This window comes from Pseudopipra pipra, chromosome 6, assembly GCF_036250125.1.
Source record: "Pseudopipra pipra isolate bDixPip1 chromosome 6, bDixPip1.hap1, whole genome shotgun sequence".
NCBI lineage: Eukaryota > Metazoa > Chordata > Aves > Passeriformes > Pipridae > Pseudopipra > Pseudopipra pipra.
In genome coordinates, this window is record NC_087554.1 from 33,213,553 (window position 1) to 33,237,363 (window position 23,811).

The window sequence follows — 23,811 nt, forward strand, 5'->3', positions numbered from 1 at the left end:
ATGCAGGGAAGCAAGTACAACAGATAAAACACTCATCAGACATAAAGCCTATTTTCTGTAACATGGAATTCTTTATTATTTCTTAATGTATTTCAGCTCTGGGGTTATTGAAAAGTGTTATTTCATAAATACAGAGCGAATTTATGATATACTGATTTTAAATACTATAATACAACTGTCCGCTTCTAATTAATAGGCAGATTAGATCTATACAATTAAATAATTTCAGAGATGCATTGGTTCATTTCTGTAAATATCACAGCTATTTATCCAGGGGTTAAAGCTGGAGATAAAAGCAGGCAGTTGTTAAGTTACTTTATTTATAAATATGCAGATACATATGTATGCATACATATATTTTTAAAAATATGTGTACATACATCTGTAATACAAACTATGCTATTGATATGGCAAAAGAAATTGATCCATTCATAGATCTATTATCTATTTCAGTAATATATAATGAAATTTTCATACATTCATTAGTTCAGGAAATGATAGTTCGTGCAAAATCAGTAGTAAAAGCTGGAATACTGTACTTACTGAAATAATTTAAAAGCAAATGACCATTTGAGATGCATTTGTCAGAAAATTTAATCAAAGCAGACTGGGGATTTCTATGTGTAACCTCTTTCATGAGACAAATCCTAAGGTCCTTTACAAAATAATGAAATTAGCAATACAAATATTGATAAATACACTAGGTCAAACAAAGCAGTCTTGAAAGGGCTACTACCGTGAGTCAATAAACCAAGGGATTCCAGTGCAAAAAAAATAGAAGCCCCTAAGACAGCCTAACTGGGAGATCTGCCTTTCAAGGCACGCTGGGTTCTTGGGAGAGATGAAAAAAAATGTGCAGAACAGTTTGTAAGTCCTGTTTTTGTTTTCTACATAATTGTTACGTTTCATTGTGTCTAGTTGCTCTAGGTTTCTTGCATCTTACAAGCAGTCTTTGATGCATTCATGAATATGCCAGATCTTTTCTGTAGGATGGTGGATGAACAGATGTCTGGGCTTCAGAAGTTCCTAGTTTGCATATAGGTCATCTACTGTATGGACCGCGGCTGGAAGAAATACTGTTCTTATATATGTTCTTATACTTCCCAGACACTTGGGAAAAGTTAAGGGTTTTCAAGTTTGGTCTTATAGTACTGTTTTATCTACCCTTGACAAGAGAAGCTAAAGCTCCACAGATCACAGCTGAAGACAGGCTCAAAAGAAATGAGTGGTGATTTAACTTTTACAACTTATTCTTTCTGAGTGAAACTTGTTTAGGCATGCTGAGCCTTCATGAAAACCCTCTGCAGCTTTGTAAAAAGAATGTGAGGGGTGAGTGAGGAATAATATTTTCAGTCACAGTGTGTTATAAGACTTCTAAGACTTCTTTCATTTTTTTTCCTTTTGCATTGTTTCCTCTTTGTAAATTTTTCTGTCTTCCTCTTTCTCCTCCCTGTTTAAGAAACCATTGCTAGCTTCATGTGCATTTATCCAGCTCCAGCATTTGTTCATTGCTAATAATGAAATTTATTCCAACTGCAAATTCCAGGACTGCAATGATTAAGCTATTTGAAATAGCTCCAGTAATTGATCCCTAAATTTCTCAGCCAAATTCTTGGACATACTTGTAAGTATTTGTATTAATATTTACAAGTTTTCATTTCAGATTCAATTAGTCACAGAGTCAGGCCCAAAAACCTACCATACCATTTCTAACTAATCAAGATAGTGTCAATAAACACTTGGATTCAATTGAGAATTCTACAATTATGTAATCAGCTGAGCAGTAATATTTGAAATTAACTTGTTATGAAAAGCTTAACCCACAAATGGCCATATAAAATGAGCTGCAAGGGACCATGCATGTGAGTTAAGAGGAACATTTTAAATTTTGATGTCTATGTTTTTTATCTTTTGCTTCTCTTATTAACCTCAAAAATGGAAACATGATGATGTTTTGAAGCTTTCTTGCTAATCTCACTTGCAGCGTCTATAGCAGTATTTTGGGCTGTTGATTGGCTGTGAATAAGACAGAAGTGTGTTATGCCCTTTTTTTTTTTCACTTTGAACATCTTTGATTTCCATTAAAGTGTTGATGAAGGCTAACAATGCTAGTTTTATATGTGATAATGCTGGTTTTATATATGATTCAGAGTAGCCATAACAATCCTATCTTTCAGAGGTGCAATGGTACAGTGCAAATGTTCTCAGGAGGCTTTGCGTTCATGATAGGGTTTTAATTATAGATCACATTGCTACCCTTAGGTTCTGAATTTCAGTGATATTAAAGATTTGAAAGATTTTTAACAACCTCAGAATTTTAAAGGAAAGCACAATGTGAGATGTATTCTCTGATTACAGAAATTATTTTCTATAGGATGAATAAGAGACAAGGCTGGGGCAGGGGGAGGAGAAGGTGTTCCACCATTTAAATTTTGCCCTCTCTTCCAAATTTGAAATCGCCATCAGAAACTCTCATATAATGATTTTTCCCACCACACCCCTTGGATGATACATTCCAACACTCCAAAATGGTGATGCAGATCCAAGATGGTTTTCTGCTCCATGCACGCACTATTGAAATTGTCGTCTTAATTGCTTACATACAGTAGTATCTTTTTGGAAGTTTTCACAATATTGCAAGAATACTTCCTTCTACTCATTGCTCTCTAGTGACACTGACACAGAAAGCAAGTTGTGGGACCGAACACTATGTCCCACCAAAAAGAACACCTTGAGATTTTAAAAGAAGTTTCCCATCTCTTCTGGTCTTAAGTGTCTTCTAAAATATCAAACCAAATTGACCTGCAAGCCTACTGTGAAACTAATATATTAAGAAAAAACGTGAAGGGAATACAGTTTCCAGAAGCTGAGAAAAGAGTTTAGATTCTTAAAAAGAGAACAACTTACATATGAATCTAAAGATCCTATTCGCAGTCAGGCAGATAATCAGGATATTTTCCAAAAGCAAGAGTCTATGTAAACTTGCATCACACTGTGATGCTAGTGTGTCCTTTCCTTAAAGCAGCATTGAACAGCTAAGAAGTATTCACCTTACTTTAGCAGATTTTTTTAGAGAACAGAGGCAAAGAATATTAATTTTAAGTAGTGTGAGCAAAAGAAACCTGATGCCAAACTGCCCTTTTTGCTCCTGGGATTGTGTAGAGCTAATTCCCAAGGCATCTTTCTGAAAATGTATCCTTTGGACTGAAAAAACAAAAAGGGAAAACCCACCCTCTTGGACCCTACTATTTTAGTTCCCTGTATGAGTCTTCTGATTTGATTTAGGAATGTGCTGCTTGGTTCCCATGTGCATTGTTGTTGTAGTATTTACTTTGGAAGGAAAAGTGAGCATACGGTTCACGCCTTAACCTTGTCAAGCATTCCCCTTACCAGCTTGAACTGACACCATACAAATTCTGAAAGGAAAGGCCACAGCCAAAATTAATCATAAACATTATCCATAAAATATTACTCTTGACCCTACCAAGGGGCAGACCTCTAGGAATAACATCCTGCTCCTTAAGAAAATAACATCCCTCTCCAACCGAGAGGTGCAGACGGTCTCATCTATGCATGACGGACATGCTGACCTGTGCCTCAGGGTGTAACATCCGATTCCAACTCAGAGGGAATGTGCACTCCAGGTCTTACATTGTGAAAGTCAAACACAGCCCTACATATAAGCTTTGGCAACTTGCATCCTCTGCATAAAACTAGTCCTGTCTGAGGTTGCGCTGTAAGGTTAGGGTTTTGTGCAAAGCCAAACAGACTAAGGCTGAAGCTGGAACATTTAGAGCTGCCACCCCAGCTTCCAGGCTATTTTGACCTGAATGAATACTGTATATATAGTTCACATTATTGTACCAACAATGAGTCCTGAGGAAAGGCTGCAGTCTTTAGCTGCTGTGTAGCATTTCACTTGAATGGACTCTATGATTAGTTTATTCTTAGAGGCACAATCCACAGACTGGAGATCCTATTTCCATAGCTATCAGGCAGTATGTTGTTCAGCAGTAAATTGAATTAATTAAACCTTTGAAATCTGAAAAATCCAGAACCGAAACTAATCAGTATTGCTCAATACTAGTTTTATTTGGAAAAGAAATAATAAATCAAAGAAAAATGTACTTACTGCAAATCACTGATGAAACATAGGAGCTTAAATCAAGCAAGACATGCAACATCAAATGAAGCATTCCTTAAGCATCACAAAAAAATCTTGCATGTAGCAATAAACCAGATTGCTTCCCAGGAGACGTTGGTTGTACTGGCATTGATAGTGAGACATTTCATCAGCAAGCTGTTGACCGTGTGTCAAGGGTGCCCTGCAGACATATCTCTGATATTGCATGCCTCTCTGAATCCATTCTCTTGCAAGCAAGATGCAAGTAGCACCAAACCTCACTTTGCAGGGGTTCCCCTGAGCATAAACTCTCTCCTCAGTGTCACCTCACCAAGTAATTTTGGTCTTCCTTTCCCCAATGTACCAGCCCCAGATGGAAGCTAAGCTGCTGTTGGGACTGACAGGTTAAGTGGGAAGAACTGGGGAAAGAATAGGACATCATCCTCAATGTTGGTGTGCTTAGCAATGATGTGGTATAATTGTTACAGAAGATTGAAAGATTTCCCTGGTAACTGTTGTTTTCCCCTGTGGGAGAAAGCAGAGTTTGTTTCACCCATCGACTGATGCTAATTAAAGGATAAACTTCCAGCTTTTGAAATTAAATTATTACTTGTAAAAAAGTTCATAAGGTTAAAACTTCTCTGGGATTTCTCTGTCATGCTGATGTACAGCTATGCCCCCCTGTAAGTGAATGTAACAGATTTGATAATGATAGTAGAGATTACTGCAGTGTCATCTGCTGGATAAATGCCTTGAAGTAAGTGAATATTTTTACAAGAATTGATCTGTGCTGGATTTCTACTGATGTAGTCTATTTATATCTAACAAATATAAACTGTACTCTACCCAGATGGCTTACTTCTGACAATGCAATACAAACTGACTACACTCCTTTCACACTAATGCCAATACATCTCTCCTGTTATTAATAAACTATTTATATACATTCTGACAGCAGACTAGACCTCATCTTTGAGATCAGTACTTGATGCTCATATTTCTTTCCCCTTGCCCTCTATTTCTTTCCACCATCCATCACACTGACTGTTACTTCCTATCCTCTCCTGTGAAATAGACACTGCCTTCTTTTTTCACCAACAGTAATCAAGGGGGTTCCGTGTGTTGGTAAAGATAAATGTTGAGGCTAAAATCTTTCCTTGTGTGGCTTCCATTAAATTTCATTGGGTAGCATTTGTACACTTTTCAACTATGATGCACAAAAGCTAGTGTTGCGAAAGATTTTCAGTCCCAAAACATCATGCCTTTTTAGGAAACCAGTGCCTTTTTAGGAAATCAGTGCTTCTGCAATGATTTGAAATCAAATCATTGACAAAATGTGCCTTGGAATTATGCAAACAGTATTGCAATGTAATAGTGATAAACAAAGATGTTTTCACTCTGGAGATATAGCAAAGATAAGGAAGAAAAGATGTGAAAATGCATTTGAACAATTCTCATGGGAAGAGTCTTTTGCTTTACCCAGCTTCTCTCTTGAGGTGAAGTGATTGCAAGTCTTCTCACTTATCATGCTTATGTGATAGAAAGAGAATATTTACTTCTATGCATGTGTGCATAATATTTTGTCCCTGGTAATGAACTAAAATATTTGGTTCTGAAGGAAGGAATTTTTCTTTTGGTTTGCAAAGGAGTTTGTTGAAAGAACTAAACTTGGTGGTACAGGAGTAGGGAGGCTGCCAACTTCTGATAGTCCGTCAATGCTGACTGTTTAAGAAGACCTGTCAGAGTAGCTCTTCTCTCAGTTGGCTGAGTGATGGGAGTTTCATCACCAGATAAAATTCAGAATTTCCTTCAGAGGAAAACTGACTCTGACTTTTTGAACTTTCAGACTACTGGGCTGAGCAGAATAAAAGCAATTGTTGAGACATCATGCATGGATCTAAGGGACAGATGGCTCCGAACTGTGCCAGAGAATCATGATAAGACATTCAGGGTGTATACCAGGATTTTTTTATTTGTTTCTTTTTAATCATTGTTCTTGCTCTACTGTTTGTTCTGTCTCACTTGCTTTTCATCATTTCTCAGTAATAGTGAATATACAAGATACTCTGGTAGAAACCTGACACCACTTAAAAAACAGCTGTAAGATGAGTTCAGTGCACATTCACAGAGCAATGGCCTCCTTGAATGTGAAGATGCAAACCAAAGGCAAGTTGAACACCTCTTGGATGTTATGATTTCTCAGAGGCTTTTACTAGTGTCTTCAGCAGCAGCTCTCCTTTTAAAAAGCATATTCTGTACAAAAAGAATCCTAAAAGCAACTCAATGGTGAAATTAGAGATCCACACAGATTATACTCCCAGTGCAAAGGAATGGATTAGCTTAACTTTCAACTCCTGCTGCTTAATGTTGATTTAATATATTGTCTTGACTTTTAATAAGGTTATTGAAAGATAAAAGCATAAGGAGCTGTGGCACAGATGCGACAGTCAGAACATCATATGCAAAATAAAAAGAGACATTATAATAAAATGAAAATTGAATGTTGCTTGTATAAAATCTGGCTTTGTTTTGATGCATAAAACAGCAAACACTGTTCCATACTGAGGTTTTCAAGAATGTCTTAAGTATACAGTGCTTCTGATGCCACCCGAGTTGCCTATATATAGATCTGTCTTGTGTAAAGAATTTAAAAAGCATTAGAATGAAGAAATCAAAGAGACAATAAATTTTAAACCAATCTTATTGTCTGCAGCCTAAAGTGTTATTAAGATCAAAGTGGAGCAAACATCTGGCATTTGCCTTTCTGCAAAAATTAGATCAAATTACCTACCATAGGATTTAGATCCATTCAATAAGTCTGTTCCATTGTACACATAGTTTTCTTTCGCCTTTTTATTTGCTAAATCTAATTTAACACCCAAATTCCAGCTTCTTCATTCATTTGAAGTTGAAACAAATTAACAACAAAAATAGAAATCATGTTCCTCTTGAACATCTGTTTCCGAAGGAACATTCAAGGTCCTTCAGGTCTTAAAGAAAGAAGTTCAGCAAGACTTTATCTTTGCCATTAAGTGTAATTTTCTAGAAATAAACTTTACCAAGTACACACAACTCTGTCTCCATCCTTGAAAAATAAATTCTTCTTGACTACTATTGTAACTAGTGTCATTTTTGGCTTTATTCCATATTAATCACTCTTAAAGTGTGTAGTTAAGGAGCTTGGCTCAGTGGCCAATACTTTTATGTATAATCTTATCCAATATACATTTTTCAGATTTTTAAATATATCTAATGTGAACCTAGGGTTTTGATACCTTTGTTTAAAGAGATAAATACATTTATGTTACATCTATTTAGCACAATTTTTAATTGTCTCTATATAAGTATACATTAATACAGAGCTAAGATTGAGAATATGTCTCTTTTCTTAAATACAGAAAATACTGTGCCTTTACACCTCAGCAAACTAATTCCAAAAGTTGAATTTAAAGAAAAACAATATTAAGGTCTGCAAATCCATCATTATATGAATCAAACAATCTCAACTCAGTAGTGATGCCCTGCAATAACTATAAAATTATGATTGATGAATTGGGGTGTTCTGTCCCAGATGAGCTGTAACCGACACATTAATTTTTTCCAATTGCTTTATTGCTGGAAACTTTATGGATATTACTAGGCAGAAGGATAAGATATAGCTCTCAAATATTCTAGAGAAAGATATTTTTTAACCATTTTTCTTTTACTCCCTTGTAATATGAATTGGAATATGACTTTTTCCACGAGGCATTCTTAAAAAAGAAATGCAAACATAGGAATTCAAATTTTCTTTGCGGAACATTTATTGTGAGCCAGTGTAATTTCTCTATTTGATCCATCCCCAAGCTATGTGATTTACTTTTGTATCACAGCAAGAAGTTATTACTTATCACAACCTAGAAGTTTGGGGGGGTTTTAGTGTGATCTCAAACAAGCATATTTTATGTCAGTATAGAATTTAATCCTTGTATGTTTCTCTTTGATCATTCAAAAAAAGCCAATTATAAATTTTATTTTCAAGACTCTTAGAAAATATTAAGAAAGGGAGCAAGTGACAGTTAAAATTTCTGTACTCCTCCATCCAGACCCACGAAAGCTAGAGAAGGAATTCAGGCAGCCAGAAGTCACACATTGTCAAAGAGCACCTTAGAGTCATCAGCTACATTTTCAGGCAGGCAGTGAAGACAGGCTTCAGATGTTTTTCTGAAGCTACATTACAAGGTAGTATCAAAAATCTGCGCTGGGATCCCTTGTGATATCTGTGCATTGCTGTGAAGTTCTGGTTTCAGTCTCAGCTGATTAAAAAAATAAAACAAGGTGTCTGAATCTTATTAAGATTAATATTTTTGATATTTTAAGGCCAAGAGCTGATGGGTATTAAAAATATCTTCATTGTTTTGCCTAAATCCAAATACACATTAATTTTTCACTCCATGAAATTTTAAATGATGCAACTATCACCTTCAGAAGTATTCAAAACTTTAGTTAGTGCAACCATCCAAGCAAGCAGCATGACTCAGAAAAAATGTTGGGCCTTCTTCTGCCGATATTGACTGTTGTATCTCAGTAATTAATGAAGTAATTTCTAAGGCAGGTTTGAGTTATTTGGAGTAAATAGGATCTAAGTGTTTTAAAATGCAAAGGAAAAGTGTGCAAGGGCATAATTTTGTTAAGCAAACAGGACTTCTCAGTCTTCTGCCACTGACTTGGTTGTTCTCCTTCAGGAAACCTTTTGAAACGAAAAACTCTGTTTACTCCTGTATGCTGGAAAAGGAACATCAGTCCCCAAGGGTACAATTCTAATTGCTCTCATTTTTTTATTTTTTTCCTCTACTCAGAAGAAGGTAAATTACAAGGTGAAGTTACCACGTTGTTTTTGCAAATGCAATGCCCCTCTTCCCAGCCAGGCACCACTGCTGACAGGCAACTGGAGCAGAGCCACGATGCCGTCTGTCCCACTGACCCATCCAGGCCACACTATACCTACTGTGTGCATCTGCTGCTCAGATGTGCACACGTGCTTAGCAAATCTAACATTCTCCTGATGCCTCAGTCCTATAACGCATGTGTGAATCAACTGCGTGGCACACACAGAAATCTAGCCTATCTCACTGGGGAGAGAGAGAAGAATAGTCTTATTTCTATCTGCATCCCTGGAAGCAGATTAAGGTGTGTGAATTCTCTCTCTGTTATCTTCTTTGGATCAGTGTAATTATCTGTAAAGCCCATGGGACTTCACAGTGGAAGTATCATTAATTCAAAGCTGGTATGTAGGACAAATATGAATTTTAATGAATGTCTGAGCTTGTTAGCGTGTAAATAATAAGACCATGGTACTACAGAGTACTACAAAGGTAAGGCCACAAGGTTTTTCTCTGTTTAAAATATTCAAATAAAGATATATATGCACATCTTTTCAAGGAAACATTCTACTCAGCTGTGCCTATATCTCAGACCAGAAAAAGTCAATCACCTTCTAAAAATAATGGTATTAGCTAATGTTATTATCTTTTCAGTAAGTTTTAGAAGCACAAAAATACTAGAAGAGAAGGAAGACTAAACTAAAAAACCTTCAGAAGTCCCCAGACAAGCAGTACTACTGGACTGTTCAGCTCCATTGTTGTGTCAGGGAAGAACACACTGGATCTTACCAGCACCCGGCTTTTCAGAGCTGGAAATGGGGCATCTGACCTTTTTTCTCTAGTTGTTGCTTTGTGTGTCACAGGAAAACACTGCATGTTGTTCCCCCATATAACTGTGTATCTGACTATGTCACTCATTTCTTTGAAGTAAAAGGTGTAAGTCTGAAAATTACTAGGCCTGTATCACTGCTCAGAGGTTCACATGAAATCAGAGGAGGTTCTCAGCCTGGTTCAACAGGATGGCAGTCCCTAGCAAAGCAGCTGGTATCACAAGGGCAGCCAATGCCACCGCTACTGGAGATGGCAGCACTGCATCGAGCTCTGCCCTGCCTGAACCCAGTCCATCACAGGTCTGGCAAGGTGGCAGGTTGGAGAGATAAAATTTATATCACTACTGCCTGTTTCCCACCGGTTTTCCACTGGTGATATGGAAAGTTTGAAGAAACCTGTTCTCTCTAGTTGCAGTCCTTCCTCAACCCTGGCCTTGTGCCAATGCTGCCAGCAGGGGCAAATCTTCCTATTCTCTTTTATAATTGTTTTTCATCTCCTCTGTCCCTATTTGCAACTTGTAACGTGCTGTATTGTAAAGGTGTTCCTTACTCTTTTTCCTAAAAGTAGGACTAAACTGCTAGCTAGACATAAAACCGAGATATGGTGTAAGGCAGGCATGCCGACTCCAACTAACACTCCAACAATTCAAGACTGATTTATATTTTGAACTGTCACTATATGGTTTACAAGGGGAAAAGTGTGAGTTAAGATTGAGATTTTCCTTCTATAAATTGTGGAAGGGTGAGGGGGGAGTGACAGATCTCATTTAAAAACCTTATTGAAGTAGCCATGTTGAATGATGGTGCCATTGCTTGTCTCTGTGTCTCGCTGTCATAATGTAAACCCCTTTATAATTAGAAGAAACCACAGAAGTCAGAGTAAAGTACAACAGATCCAGAAAGAGCTGGAAACTTAAGGAAGAAAGAAAAAAAAAACAACAATAGACACGGGCTGGAGAAGATATTTTATTTATTTGTTACTAGTAGTTAAAATGATGTACAAAATGCTGGGAAAAAAAACTCCAATTCTATTCAGTTACAAAATAATTAAAACTTCATTTTAAACCAAGTTTTGCTTTGTGAGACTGAGCATGAAAATACTCCAGCCTTAGGTTATATAGTCCATTGTTTTTAGAATAAAGCAGACATTTAAATACATATTGTGGTTGATATTAAATATCTAGTATAATTGTAAGTTAGCAGAACTTTCTTACTCTCAAGCAATAACTAGCAATTCATAAAAGTTCTTTGTATAAAATTTACATGGGGGAGGGAAAGATCTGCCTCAAGGGGAGTTCCGTCATGATCTATGCACAGGCGGTTTTGGAGCATAAGGATTTTGAATACTTTTATCAATTTTCCTTCAGAATGCTAGCCTAATCTTAAATAAAGGAGACAATAATGTTTGAAGCTTTGCTTAACAGCTAAGAGTATAGGGACATAGCCATCCCTGTCAAAGACAATGGGAATTCTGCTGTCAAATTTACATGAAGAAAAAATTCATTCTTAAAGTGTTCCCATTTCTTGGACAGAAACCTAAGCTACTCCAAAACTTTCAGCCATGACTGAGGTTGGCCCTTTCCTCTGAAAAAAAATAAAAATCAAACAAGTAATTTAAAGGAAAACAATCCCTGCCTATTATCAGTGAAAGAGAATTTGTATTAATAATAACATTAAATATCTGTATCTTTCTGTTTAACTATTCACATTCCACACAGTGGAAATCTACCTCCTGTAATTCCAGATTTTAAAATTGGATTCTAAAATCCATGAAGAAATGTGTCAAACCTGCTGAGTGAGAGTACACCGAATGAAATGCATTTTTATAATATCAATCAGTGAGTTGCAATCTCTTCATCTTACAAACGCAGCCTACACAGCAGTGGATTTTAAAGTAAAAATAGATTAATTGTAGAGATGCAGGATATCACCAATATATGCACTGTATAACAGGTGGGACAACTAATATAATGAGTCCAAACAGGATGAATCTGTGCCTTGCCACTCATTGTATATTTTTCCCTTTGGACATGTTACTAAGGGTGGAATTGTCTTCCTCAGCATTCAGTGGCAAGAAATGGTGTCAAAATAATCACCTTGTGGCTGAGAAAGGCATCTGATGTGAGAGAGAACAGTTATGCAGATACTGGAAAATGTTGCTGCTGGGTGGGGAAACTAAGTTCTGAACTATCAATGACTCTTCATATAGTAAGTGTGGACCTAACTCCCATTTCACTCATATCAGTGAGGTCAGGGTTGCTTTCAGGCCCGGTACTGACTCTCGCACAGGAACACTCCTTTACTTCGGCACTCACTGGACGGACAGGATCAGCTGCCGAGGCCCTGCAGGCACAGGGACAGGCACAGCACAGGCAGGGAGGTTGCAGCACCCTGTAAGCTCTTCAGCACCTGGCCTGAAAGTGCCCTTGCAAAGGCAGCACCCAGGACAGCAGGAGCAGTCTGCACACCATGTGGTGTGAGATGCTGCCAGGGAGACAACTGCCAGGCTTCCCATTAAGCACGTGGGAAAGCAAGGGCTACATGCATGGAAGGGCTGCCTTTCTGGTCCAATGGCCCAGAACACACCCCGCTAAACCAACTTCTTTTGCAGGGCCTTCTGTGCTCTTACAAAACCCCCTGATCAAGTTTAAGCTTCTAATCCTGAAGGAAAGAAAAGGCAGGATAACCTCACAGGTGAGAGTCATCGAGCTGTCGGAAGCAGTGCATCCCCTTTTATGTTTTCTTTCCCCCAGATGAGAGGGTCAGTTAGCCCTCAATTTTCAGGAAATTTTCTGTACTTACTCCAAATCCAGTTTAAATGCAAGTCTGTGGCAAAAGATATAAAAAGAAGATTATTGCTGGCAAAGTTCTGCATCTCTGTTTCAACAAACTGCATGCCTGTGGCAAAGCTAAAATAACAATAACAATGCAATGTTTACTAGTCATGAATGTCGTGTCTTTTGTCTCTTGTGTGGTTATTGCATTTGAAGTCACATGATGCTTGTTTTAATTTTTGCTTTGCTCTTTATGTACTAAATTACTGCCATTCTGTACTTGATCTGGGTTAGCAAGATTTTTGTGCTGTGGTTATGTATTTTTTATGTCTGTGTGTGAAAAAGAGAAGGAGTTTGGATACACACACTGAAGTATGCATACTCATTGCATGTATGTATAGATATCACTGACTAAAAGATACTGCATATACATATATATGTAGATATGAAGAATAACTGATATCAGAAATACAAGACATCAAATGAATCTAGTAGCATAAGAGTGGGGTTTGATTGGTTTAGAGAACCATTAGAATTCAGAAGTATATTTATAGCCTTGTATATAGTTTCTTTTTAATTTATGTAATATATGACTAGGTATATAAATTAAAGCAAAACATAAACAGAAGACAATATCTCTTCCTCTGTGTCTTCCTATTTGTGTATCTTTCCTTTTTCTACTCCCTTTTGTACTCTCCCTGACTACTTGCTTTGGCCTTTTTCTTTCTAAGTTGATGTAGCTCTGTTTTCCATCCACCTATAGTGACTTTTCAACACTACCACATCCCCCCATTGTTCCCCAGACATGGCTTTTGGATTACAGCTATTTTTCTGAAGAAGCATGTTACAAACTCTTGACATGGCTGCTATTTTCAGTGATGGTTTTGCTACACTTTAAACTGCATTTTGTCTATTTTGTATATAAGAATAGATTCATGCTTTCAAACGTATTGTCCTCTCACTTTGATGTTTCATGTAATACAGTAAAAGCAAATAGCACAAAAGGTGAACATTCACAAAACCCACTTTCCCAGCAAGCCACAAAAATGTGGATATACGCTAGGAATCCTAATTCATGATTGTGAGTAAATAGCGTTTTTTCAATATTTCATACCCCTGTTAATTTTCTTTTTCAGTGAACATTGAGATATTTGCTTATACATATCCATTTTCTCCCTTACACACACACACATGCATGCCCTTTCCTTACATCAATTTTTTTCTTTCTTTTTGGAGGGTTTTTGCTGGTTTTCGGTAATTCACTAGGTCCCTTTCAGTTTTGTCCAGCCTTGAAGGTATGCTAGTTCATGCCACTCACTCTCACGCTGGCAATGATTGAGTACAGTTAGAGTGCAATTGCAACTTTTGTCTCAGTTTAGTCCAGGTCAATAGATATACACCGGCATTCCTTAACTCGGGTGATTCTTTTCTTCTTTCTTGGGGGCTGAAGCTCAGGGCAATTGAGTGTAACAGTCATGGTGGTGAATTTCTTGGGCTTACAGAAGGAACAAGACTGGAAGGAGCCTTCTTCTTTACGGACATGCCTGGGGATGTAGAAGGAATTGCACTGGCCATAGCAGAACCTGTTGATAATGGTACGACTGTTGCAGCCTTCCTCGTGGATAGTTTGTTTGAGGGGTTGAGTTTTACACCAATCCCGCTTTAAGTATTTGCGCTCAGTGATGTGCAAAGCCTCCTGACTGGATTCCAGCACCTCTTCAGCAGGCATCGAGGTGCCTTTTCCTCGTTCTCGATGCCTGGAACCTGATTGCTGTTGTGTCTGCATTTGCTCTGAATCATTGGGCTGATCTTTGTCAGGAGGAGGGATAGCACCTTGAGATCCACGATTCCTCTTTCTCCCTTCCACTGTTGGAAGCAGAAATCCCATCAAAAGAAACAAGGCACCGATGGCATACAGTGTGCGGACCATCCTGTATGAAGGAAGTTGAGGAAATAAAGCACAGTTGTGGATTTCAGATATCAACAGAAGCCAGATATGCAGTAAATTTTCAGTTCCATAAAAGAACTGTGTGTACACACACACTTATAAAAAGATAAGCATTCAGACTCTACCAGCTGGACAGATGTTTCCAAATTACCAAGTGATAAAAGCTTTCAAATAGTGATTGAAAGTCAGAGGCTAAAGTAAGTCCAAACATAATTTTATTTTGTGTACCCTCCATATTTTTCCAGATCTTTTCCCCATGTATATTACCCTCGTTCTCATTCCTTTCTTATAGCTCACTGACATTAGGAAGATTGCTCCTGACTTATAATGGTGGAAGAATAAATTTTACATTACACAAGGATTTATTATTATGACACAGCTAGCTGCTATATCAGAGGACTAAAGTTTCTGACTCAGCAGACCTAGTCTAGCTATGTGTTCCTTAGTTGGACTTGCTTCGTACAGCTTCTTGCATAGTATACATCCAGTATATAATGTGTATGCTGTATCCACATGTTGCCTGAATTACACCATCCCAAGATCTGTCACTCTGCACCTCTAAAGGGGACTGATGCACCTGCGTGTAATAATGCTTAAGCTGAGATATGCAATAAGTGAGGCAACTAAAATGAAAGAATATTTAGGTATAGGTTAAAACAGATGCATCAATAATTTCAAACTACACCTTCTCACACATTAAGCTGAATCCTTGACAGAAGTAATACAGATGCAATCCAAGTGTTAAGAATTTTTAAGACCTCTGAGTTTTATTCATTATATGCAGGATGATATTGAAAGGACGTAGGATATGAAACAGAGTTTCATATATGAGCTTAAATATCATAGAGTTTGTGCACACAATAAAAAGACCACTTCAAGAAGTGCTGTTAAGTGGAGATGATCAGATCCTTCAAAGCTGCATGCCTGCTCCAACCTAATTAATAGCATAGCAACAACCTTTTTTGCCTCCCTTATTCCACTTTTCTCCTCTTCCCAAAGCTCTCAGTTATTTAGGCTGTTCAGTCAGCTCAAGACAGCAGCCAGCCCAGCAGAAACTCATCAGCTGTTACACTTCCCCCTTCCAAATGTATTGTGGTCTCTGAGTTTTTCTTAAAGCCAGGGATATGGTAGCAAGACAGACAGATGAGGGAATCTCTGAGGGACCCTCCCCATGGGAGCTTGGAAAAAGCCACTAGAAATGAGCAACTACTTACAAAAAAACCCCAACCTGTAAAACTCTAAAACTGTGAAGGAGCGCAGGCATTAAAAAGGCGAAGAACTGTGGAAAAAACCCTGAGGGAGTCAGTGTCTTCTACCTGCTTGGAATGCTGCAGTTGTATCCCCTATTAGACTCATTTTATCAGTATGGAAAAAAATTAGTTTTTGAGCTGAAGAGTCCTGCTTGTGTTACTACCCAAGAAACACATGAAACCAAGGGCACTGTCCTGGACGGCTTTATCCGCTCTGCCTGAGACCACACAACTAGGCAGGAAAGCAGCCAAATGCCAATGCTGTGAGGGCCACCTAGAGACTCAGCAGAGGCTCAGGGTCAGTACCATTTGCTATAAAAGATAACCGCTAATTTCTCATTTACTAGATCTTTCCAGTCGCATGGAGAAAATAAATGTTATGCTGTTAGAAAAGCATTTCTCATCAAATGGATTGGGAAAGGAATTTCTGAAGTGGAAATGTATCATAGGGGTGTTCCATTATACTCAGGGAGTTGCTTTTGAGTCTTTGTCTACAGATTTTTAGAGCCCCTAGAGCTCACAATATATATCATAAATATATGCATTCATTTTATTCATTTATGTTTATGTACCAGCATGTCCTATGCCTGTCAGAAGCTTCAGGCTTCAAGCAAGGGGTGTAAGAATGACACTATTGCTGACTCCAACAGACAATTTGGAAGGGTTGCTTTTAATATCTAAATTAAATATGATATGGAACACACAATTTTAATAACCAGACTTCACAAATGTCAGTCCAGACTTCACATTTGCTGCTTTTTCCTCATTTCTATTACAGCCTGAATGTTATTTAAACATGTTTCATTTTAATTTTGCTTTAAAAATATTTTTTAAAAAGGCTTATAAACCAGTGCTTATTTTCTCAGGAGACTAGAATGATTTCTTTCAAAACTATTCCTACTTCTCTGGTGACTGTATACCCATGCTCTATTATACAGTATTATAATATGCATTTATTTGCTCAACATGGTGCCAGAGCCATAACAGAAAAAAAAAAAGTAATTGCATGCAAATGAAAATAAATTGCTAGTTTATAAGCAGTGCCAGAAAACTTCAGGTGTTTGTTTAGTGTCCCACAACTTAGTTGAGGTTTCATGAGCATGCATATTCCTGGACTACTTTTACTTTTAAAACTGATGAGGTGCACGATGCTTCACCTTTTTTTCCCCATAGATGTGCAATTGATGGCACAAGTAAGGTCTAGTCATATGAAAATAAAGTGTACCTTGGGATGGGAATTTGGGGAAAATTTCATGATAATATTTACTATTGAAAGGTCTGTATCCCAGATTCATGCATCTTTGTTAACCACATGCTTAACCCTAAGGAAACACAAGCATGTGTTTTAATGTAATCCTAAACTGGGGGGGTGAAAGTAATTTTTCACTGATTTGATTTCCAGCCTTAAAGGAAGCTACATTACATTCTCATAAAAGAAGTTGTGATTCAAATGAAAATTAGCCACTCAGCAGAAACATTTGTTATGGTCACTTCCAAAAAACACTTCTAAAAGTAAAGTTAATCCAGTCATTTAGGGGTAAATACAGGTTAAATACAGAAGAGGCTGTGTGAACTTCAAGATCCCCACAGCAGTTCAAGCAGGATCCTTTTCTAATAATAAGTTATTAAACATTTATTAAAAGATTAATGGATAGGGTTTTAAATGCAAAATACAAAGGAACATGAGGTGGTATGCCTCAGGAAGGAAAGCAGTCAAAATGCAATGCAGGCACCCTACATCACCTTTGGTCCCAGGGCAATGCATTTGCTTATGAGAGAAGATGACACCTTTGCTTACATTAGGAAGTGAAGTGGTTCATCTATCTATGAGTTAGAAGTTGTGAATGTTTCTTTAACAAGGTCTTTTTAATACTGAAAAAAAAAAAAGGAGCAGAGAAGAGGACAGTAGAAGTAACTAAAATCAACGTCACCATACACGAAGTTTTACTGAAGAGAAATCTCTCTGAAGTAAATGTTTTTTCTCCTCACTACTGTCATAACTCTGCAGAAATAATAGCCCTAGAGCTTGGGTAGAAGCTGTGAGAATCAGGCTGTAAAAGCTTATATTCCAAATTTCTGCAAAATTTTTATTACTGGATGTTACACTGGCATAACCAGAAATCCTTTTGACAATTCATTTGAGAATCCTTTGAACAAACAGATGACCACAACCAACATAGTCAATTCCCACTTATTTCATTCAGTTCCAGAGAGATACAATTGAATTAATATTTATTTTTTAATAGTAACTCAATACTCAAAAAATCTATTCTTTCCATATTTCACTGCTGAGTTCCACTTTTCATCATCTGTAAAGTCTTAATCATAAAGCCAAAAGAAATTTTATTTCTGACTTCAAATAGGAGCAGAATTGTGCCCTAACATTGATATCCCTTCATATGGGGATTATCTAGAGCTGAGATCTCATAATCTAAAACAGATTAAGAAATTTGTGGATCAGTACTAGCAACCATTGATAGGGAAATGTATATGCTTTCAGGTTTATTATTTCATACAAATAAGATGTAATTTTTAATTTATACATTTTCTGCTGCAAATTAAGGACCTCCACATGTCAGTTCATAGACAGAATTTCCCTGTGAGTTCCCAGACAGAGTCAGAAAGTTACTACTGAAATTTTTAGCACAAAGCAACTTGTTTAAAACAACTAGATGGAAACCTGGTTCTGTTGAAATATACAGCAAAATTCTCACAGACCTCAGCAGGCCTATAATTTCATCTGTGAACCATATTTGCTAGGATAATATCATGATGAGCCATGGGCTCCTGTGCTTCACAGAAAACATGAAAGATAATCTGATGAAGACCCAAAAGAAAAATGTATTTGGCGGGCTTCAAATACTAGCCAAAGAGGAAAAACACAATCCCTCTGACTATTTAGAAAATTGAAGTGGTTTATGTCCCAAAGGATCAGAATAATTTTATGGCCCACTTATTGCATATGAGTTACAGAAATAGTCTTATGTAATGTTTTTATAGTTCATAGATCTGTATTTTTAAATATAAAAAAAGGCATGGCAACTGCAGTTCCCAGAGAACTGCCTTTTTTTTTTTCTGAGATCAAGACAGTTTGGTAGAATTTGGATACATTTACATTTCAGATAATTTCTTCTTGAGGGTCATAGAGATGGGCCTTTTTGAGACATGTAATGAGTATAGGCAGCAATTTAAAAACAAAGAAACCAAAATAAACAAAAAAACCCCCTTGAAACTTTGAGAATTCCCCCTTTAAGTGAGCATTTTTCTGCAGGACGTCCTACAACACTCCAGGGAAGCTGAAGATCATGGTGGGCATGGCTGGCACCAAACCCGAATTAGCCTTGCCTGAAGACGTCCACGCAGCCCGACAGCTCCATTTCCCAGCACAAAACTCCCTTCTAACAGATTTGCTCACGGAGCCCTAAAACAACCGGAATAGCCTTGCTCCCGTGCACAGCCACGCGTGCTGAAAAGGAGAGAGTATTCAGCAGAGGTTACGCATTTCTGGGCGGCATTGGCAACAGAAAAAGAAAATGCTTTAGGACAGCTTGGCATTGGATGCTAAATAGAAGCAGAGAGCTACGGGCATCAGTGCTCTTTATAATTTATATACAGCCTCACCGCACGCTGCTTGGTTACTGTGGGGCTTGTCGGGGCAGCGAGAGTGGGGCAGGAGCGGAGCGCTTCTCCAGCTCCCGGCTCACCGGGCTGGGCTCAGGGGCAGCTGAGGTTGGGGGCCCAACTGGCGCTGCACCCGAAAGTCGCCGCTCACAAAACGGATGACCAAACCCCGTGTCCTGTCAGCAGCAGGGAGAGCCAAACGCACACTGGTGTTTCAGATCCTCCGTCTATGCAAAAGGAAGTTTTCTCAACGCTGGATCTCAGCCCTGATGACCGAAACGGGCTTCGCTTGCGATCCTGTCACCAAAAGGAGCCACAAGCGGGACACCAGGAGCGAGGCCGCAGCTGATGGCCGGAGAGGGACGCTGCGGCTCAGAACAGCGGGCCGGGGGCCGCACACCTTCCCAGCCCACCGGGACGCGGGGACGGCACACCCTCCCAGCCCACTGCCGCCGCGGCGCTCCCCGCGTCGGACAGAACGGCCCCGGCCGGGGCAGGACAGCCCCGCCGCACCGCCCAAGCCGACGAGGTAAGACGTAGCTGTGGCTGAGCACAGCCTGGCTGCGGCGCCGGGACCGTCGGCGGCCTTCAGAGGGGAGAGGCCGCAGGCTTGGTTAGCTTGGCTTGTCCGGGAGCGGCTCGGCCCGATACCCCGCGGGTGCGGGCGCTCCTCACGGCGGCTGGGAACACCGCTCCGCTCTTTTCCCGGGCCGCCGTCTAGGTTTACCTCACGGAGGACGAACTCCCTAAGGTGACTGCTGACCCCCCGGGGGGGGGTCGCAGTGGAAAGGACGGGGCAAGTAAGAAGCCTCCTCCGGGAGGGAAAAGCCCTGCTCCAAGTCGCGCCACTGGCCCGGGGCCGAGAGGAGAGCGGCCCGTCCGCGTCGGCGGGGCCGCAGGGGCCCGACGCGCTGCGGGGAGGGCTCCGGTCACTCTGGCCTGGCTGAGAGGCCTGTCAGGGCAGGGAAGGGGAGCGGTGGTCGACAGATACATAAAACCGTCGGGCGACAAAAAGCCCTTGGCTCCGACTCAGGTGGGAGGGCAGGGCGAGGAGGCACCGGGAGGCGCCGAGCGCAGCGGTGAGCCGCGTCCCGTCCCGCCCGACGGCGCCCGAGGCCGCGCGATGACGGACGCGCGGCGCTGCCCACGGTCACTGCCGGTGCAGACCCTTCCCTTCGAGGCCCCCGATCCCGCTGACACACACCGAGTCTCCCGGGCGGTACGGTCCCCTGCACCCGGGAGCTCCTGGGGCACCAAGGAGACTCTTCTCCGAGGAGCAGAGGTTTGCAAAGGCGGGTCAGGGGCTGAGCGAACTCGTAGTGGGCCGCTCGACGGGACGAGACGGGGCTGGCACCTGGGGATCTGCCCCCGCCCCACTCCGTACAGAGGCCGGGCCGGGATTTTTCCGTGTCTCGGGTGGGCGCCGAATCCAATTTGTCGGGAGTGATGCTGTAGGCGGAGATGAGAGGCAGAGCTAACGGGGCTTTTGCAGTCCCTGTGCTTGTCAGGGGAAAGAGATGTAACAGCACCCTAACCCCCAGCACTGCAGCAGAAGGGTCGGGCCGCCTCACTCTCGCTGACGGGAGGGACGGGTGTCACCCCCTGCAAAACTGAGTCGCCCTGGAGTTTTGCTAGAAACCAGTGAACGACTCCTCCCCTTCCCTCTCCCCGAAGGTAGGATAAAGAACTTAAAATTTTGCCTCCTACAGAGACTGACCGACCTCCACAGCTGCCGGACCCATCTGCGCCCCCGCTGTGCGCGCAGCGCGTCCCGTCCCGTCCCGGCTCACCTGCGCGGCGGCGGCTCCTCGGCGGGACCCGGCTCGTCGTCGGCAGCTCCTCGGCGGGGCTTTGGGTTCTGCGGGGCTCTGCCCGGCAGGTCACTCGGTAGAGAGGGTGGCGTGGGAGCCCGGAGCTGCCCGGGAGTCCATAGAGAGAGAGAGTCTCGAATCCTGACTACAAATTGCAGCAGCGCCGAGCTGTCTCCCATTTAAATGTCTGCCAGCTGAGATCTGCTCTCCAAGCCCCTCCAGATCATTGGACAAGCGCCTCCAAAGCCCGTGTTATCCGCCCCTTTTAACACTTCCATAAACTTCCACCAGGGAAAGCTTTCAGTCATCCAGATAAACACTCGACTACTTTCCTCTCATAAGAGAATCGGTGCTAAAGGTCACTACCCCAAGGAATTGTTCCTGGAATGCACAGAAAATTCACATTTTCCATCCCCATTAAAGTATGACATTTAAGAAGAGTTAAATCCTACTCCGCCCCGCCTCCACTGCCCTTCCGTGCACGCTGCTCTGGCCGCAGGCTGGGCTGCCGGGGCGCTGCGCTGCCCATGAGCCGGCCGGACGAGTGAGGCCGCTGCGGGGAGCCGCTGACCAGCCTACCTTTGCAGTCCTCCTTCTTACAAGTTGGATTTGCTGAGGTTCTGCAATACGCCGGGAGTAACGCAGCTTTGGCAAAAAAAAAACAAACAAACAAAAAAAAAAACAACAAACATAAACAACAAACCACCACAAACCCTGCGGTTATGTGTGTGTGCAGAGGGTATTCAACCGTGGCTCCCATCCGCAGACCGGCGCTCATAGCTCTGTATCAGGGAGGGTTTGTTGTTTGGCTGTTTTGACTTTTTTTCTTTTTTTTCTTTTTTCTTTTTTTTTTTTTTTGTCCCGCAAGAGGCGGGACACCTCGAGTGTCCCGTCACTGCGTCTCTTGGACAGCTGCGGGATCCTCAGGCATCCCGCGGGGGGCAGGGACGGCGGAGGAGCGCCGCGTCCTGCCGAGGCTGAGCGCGGAGGTGGCCGGAGCCGCCCGATCGTCGGGGCGGTCGTGGGGGCAGCGCGGAGGCCTAAGGCAGGGCGGCGGCGATGCCCGAGCCAGCCCCACGGAGTCCCAGGTGTCCCTCGAAATTAGGCAAAAAACAGCGGGAGCTTAGCGTTTTACGGACCGAACCCTTCGCAGCCGTAACCCTGCGGCTGCCCGAAGCATATCCCGAATCTGAAGCCAGCGTGGGGTTAGGGGCATCGAGGGACAGAGCCTTGGAGCGGGGAGGAACTCCACTGCTCCGCAGTGAAACCTGCACTCCCTGCAGTGCCAGCCGGCTAACCCGTCCTCCAGGCGCTCCAGCACCGGCACTCGTCTACTGCGGACTTTTTACCACGGAGAGATGCAATGCAGCTGATGGTCACTACGGACAGGAGCAGCCTCTGAAACAGGGACTGACTTTTGGGCTTCCTAATTAAACGGAGATGTTTGTCAACTGCTGCTTCAAGCTGTGGGCATCACCCAGGTGAAAGCAAAGCTGAGAGAAGCTCTGCAAGGGACTTCGGCGCTGCAGGTGGTGCTGCAACGGTCTGTGCTTTCCTTACTGTCAGGCACAAGTTACTGCCCGTGAACCAAACCAGCCCTGCTCCTCAGTCACCCAACAGTCAGCATTCATCTTGAGCTGCAGAGAGGCCCGGATCTCACCTGACAAAGAGATAGTTTTATTGTGCCTGGTTTTGCAGAAGACAAATTAAAATGAAAGAATCTGCTTTATTAGGGGTGCCAGGGCTATGCAAGATGGCAAGTTTTCCACAGTAGTTTTCATAGGACTTAGCAATAGCTTGTTCTTTGCTAAGGCCAAAGCATGGTTCCCCTTAGTACTAGTTTCGTAGATGAGTGCTTAGCAACAGCTTGTTAAAAAAGAATCACTTCAGTCACCGAGCAAGTGGATGTAGTGCAGTGGTAGGTGGCAGCATCAGAGAGAAAATGATTTGATGTGCAGGAGCCATTGAAATTCAAACACAATTATTGGGGGAAGGATTACTTGCAAAGAACTACAGCAAATGGTACCTAGATGGATAGAAAGAGAGGCCCAGGGAACTTTTAGGATTTTTTGTTATTTTACTCATAGAAGTGCTATAAAATTAATACATGTTTTTAATTAATTGGGGTACTTTCTTTGTGAATTCAAAGAAAAAGTCACAGTTCCCTCCTCTCTGTATGTTGACAGACTATATGTTCCTTTTTTCTTTTTCTTCTCTTAAGTAGTTGTACTGAAAGGGAAGGGTCTATTCACCTCTCATCTGCTCTTTCTCACTCTGATTACCAGCCCTGGAGACAGGCTGGGGAGCTGCTCTGCGCTGCACCTTCCCCAGGGCCATGGTCTGACCACTTGACTGGTGCTGGAGGAAGTGTTTTCTGCAGTTGCCCTGAGCTCCTTGTGGTACCTGATGATGGTCCTGGCTCTGCATGTGCTTCCAGGCAGGCAACCTGCCTCTCTGCTGTGTTTTTCTGAGATGTCATTTACATGCCACTCTGGTATTGACTTTCCTAGATGATACTTCTGGGCATCTATTGCAGAGCGGGTATGTCCACCTAATGCCTTACTGTCATCTAGCCAGAGCTGGTGATCTGGA

At 41.4% G+C, this 23,811-nt stretch overlaps 1 protein-coding gene across 1 annotated transcript; it reads right to left on the reverse strand.

The window, feature by feature from the left end:
• Positions 1–10,768: 10,768 nt before the first annotated feature.
• Positions 10,769–21,811, reverse strand: GREM1 (gremlin 1, DAN family BMP antagonist). The gene is made up of 2 exons (XM_064658481.1): positions 21,199–21,811; positions 10,769–14,520 (listed from the first exon to the last, which is right to left on the reverse strand). Exons 1-2 carry the CDS (start codon positions 21,396–21,398, stop codon positions 13,965–13,967), a joined length of 756 nt encoding a protein of 251 aa, XP_064514551.1. The 5' UTR covers positions 21,399–21,811; the 3' UTR covers positions 10,769–13,964.
• Positions 21,812–23,811: the final 2,000 nt, after the last annotated feature.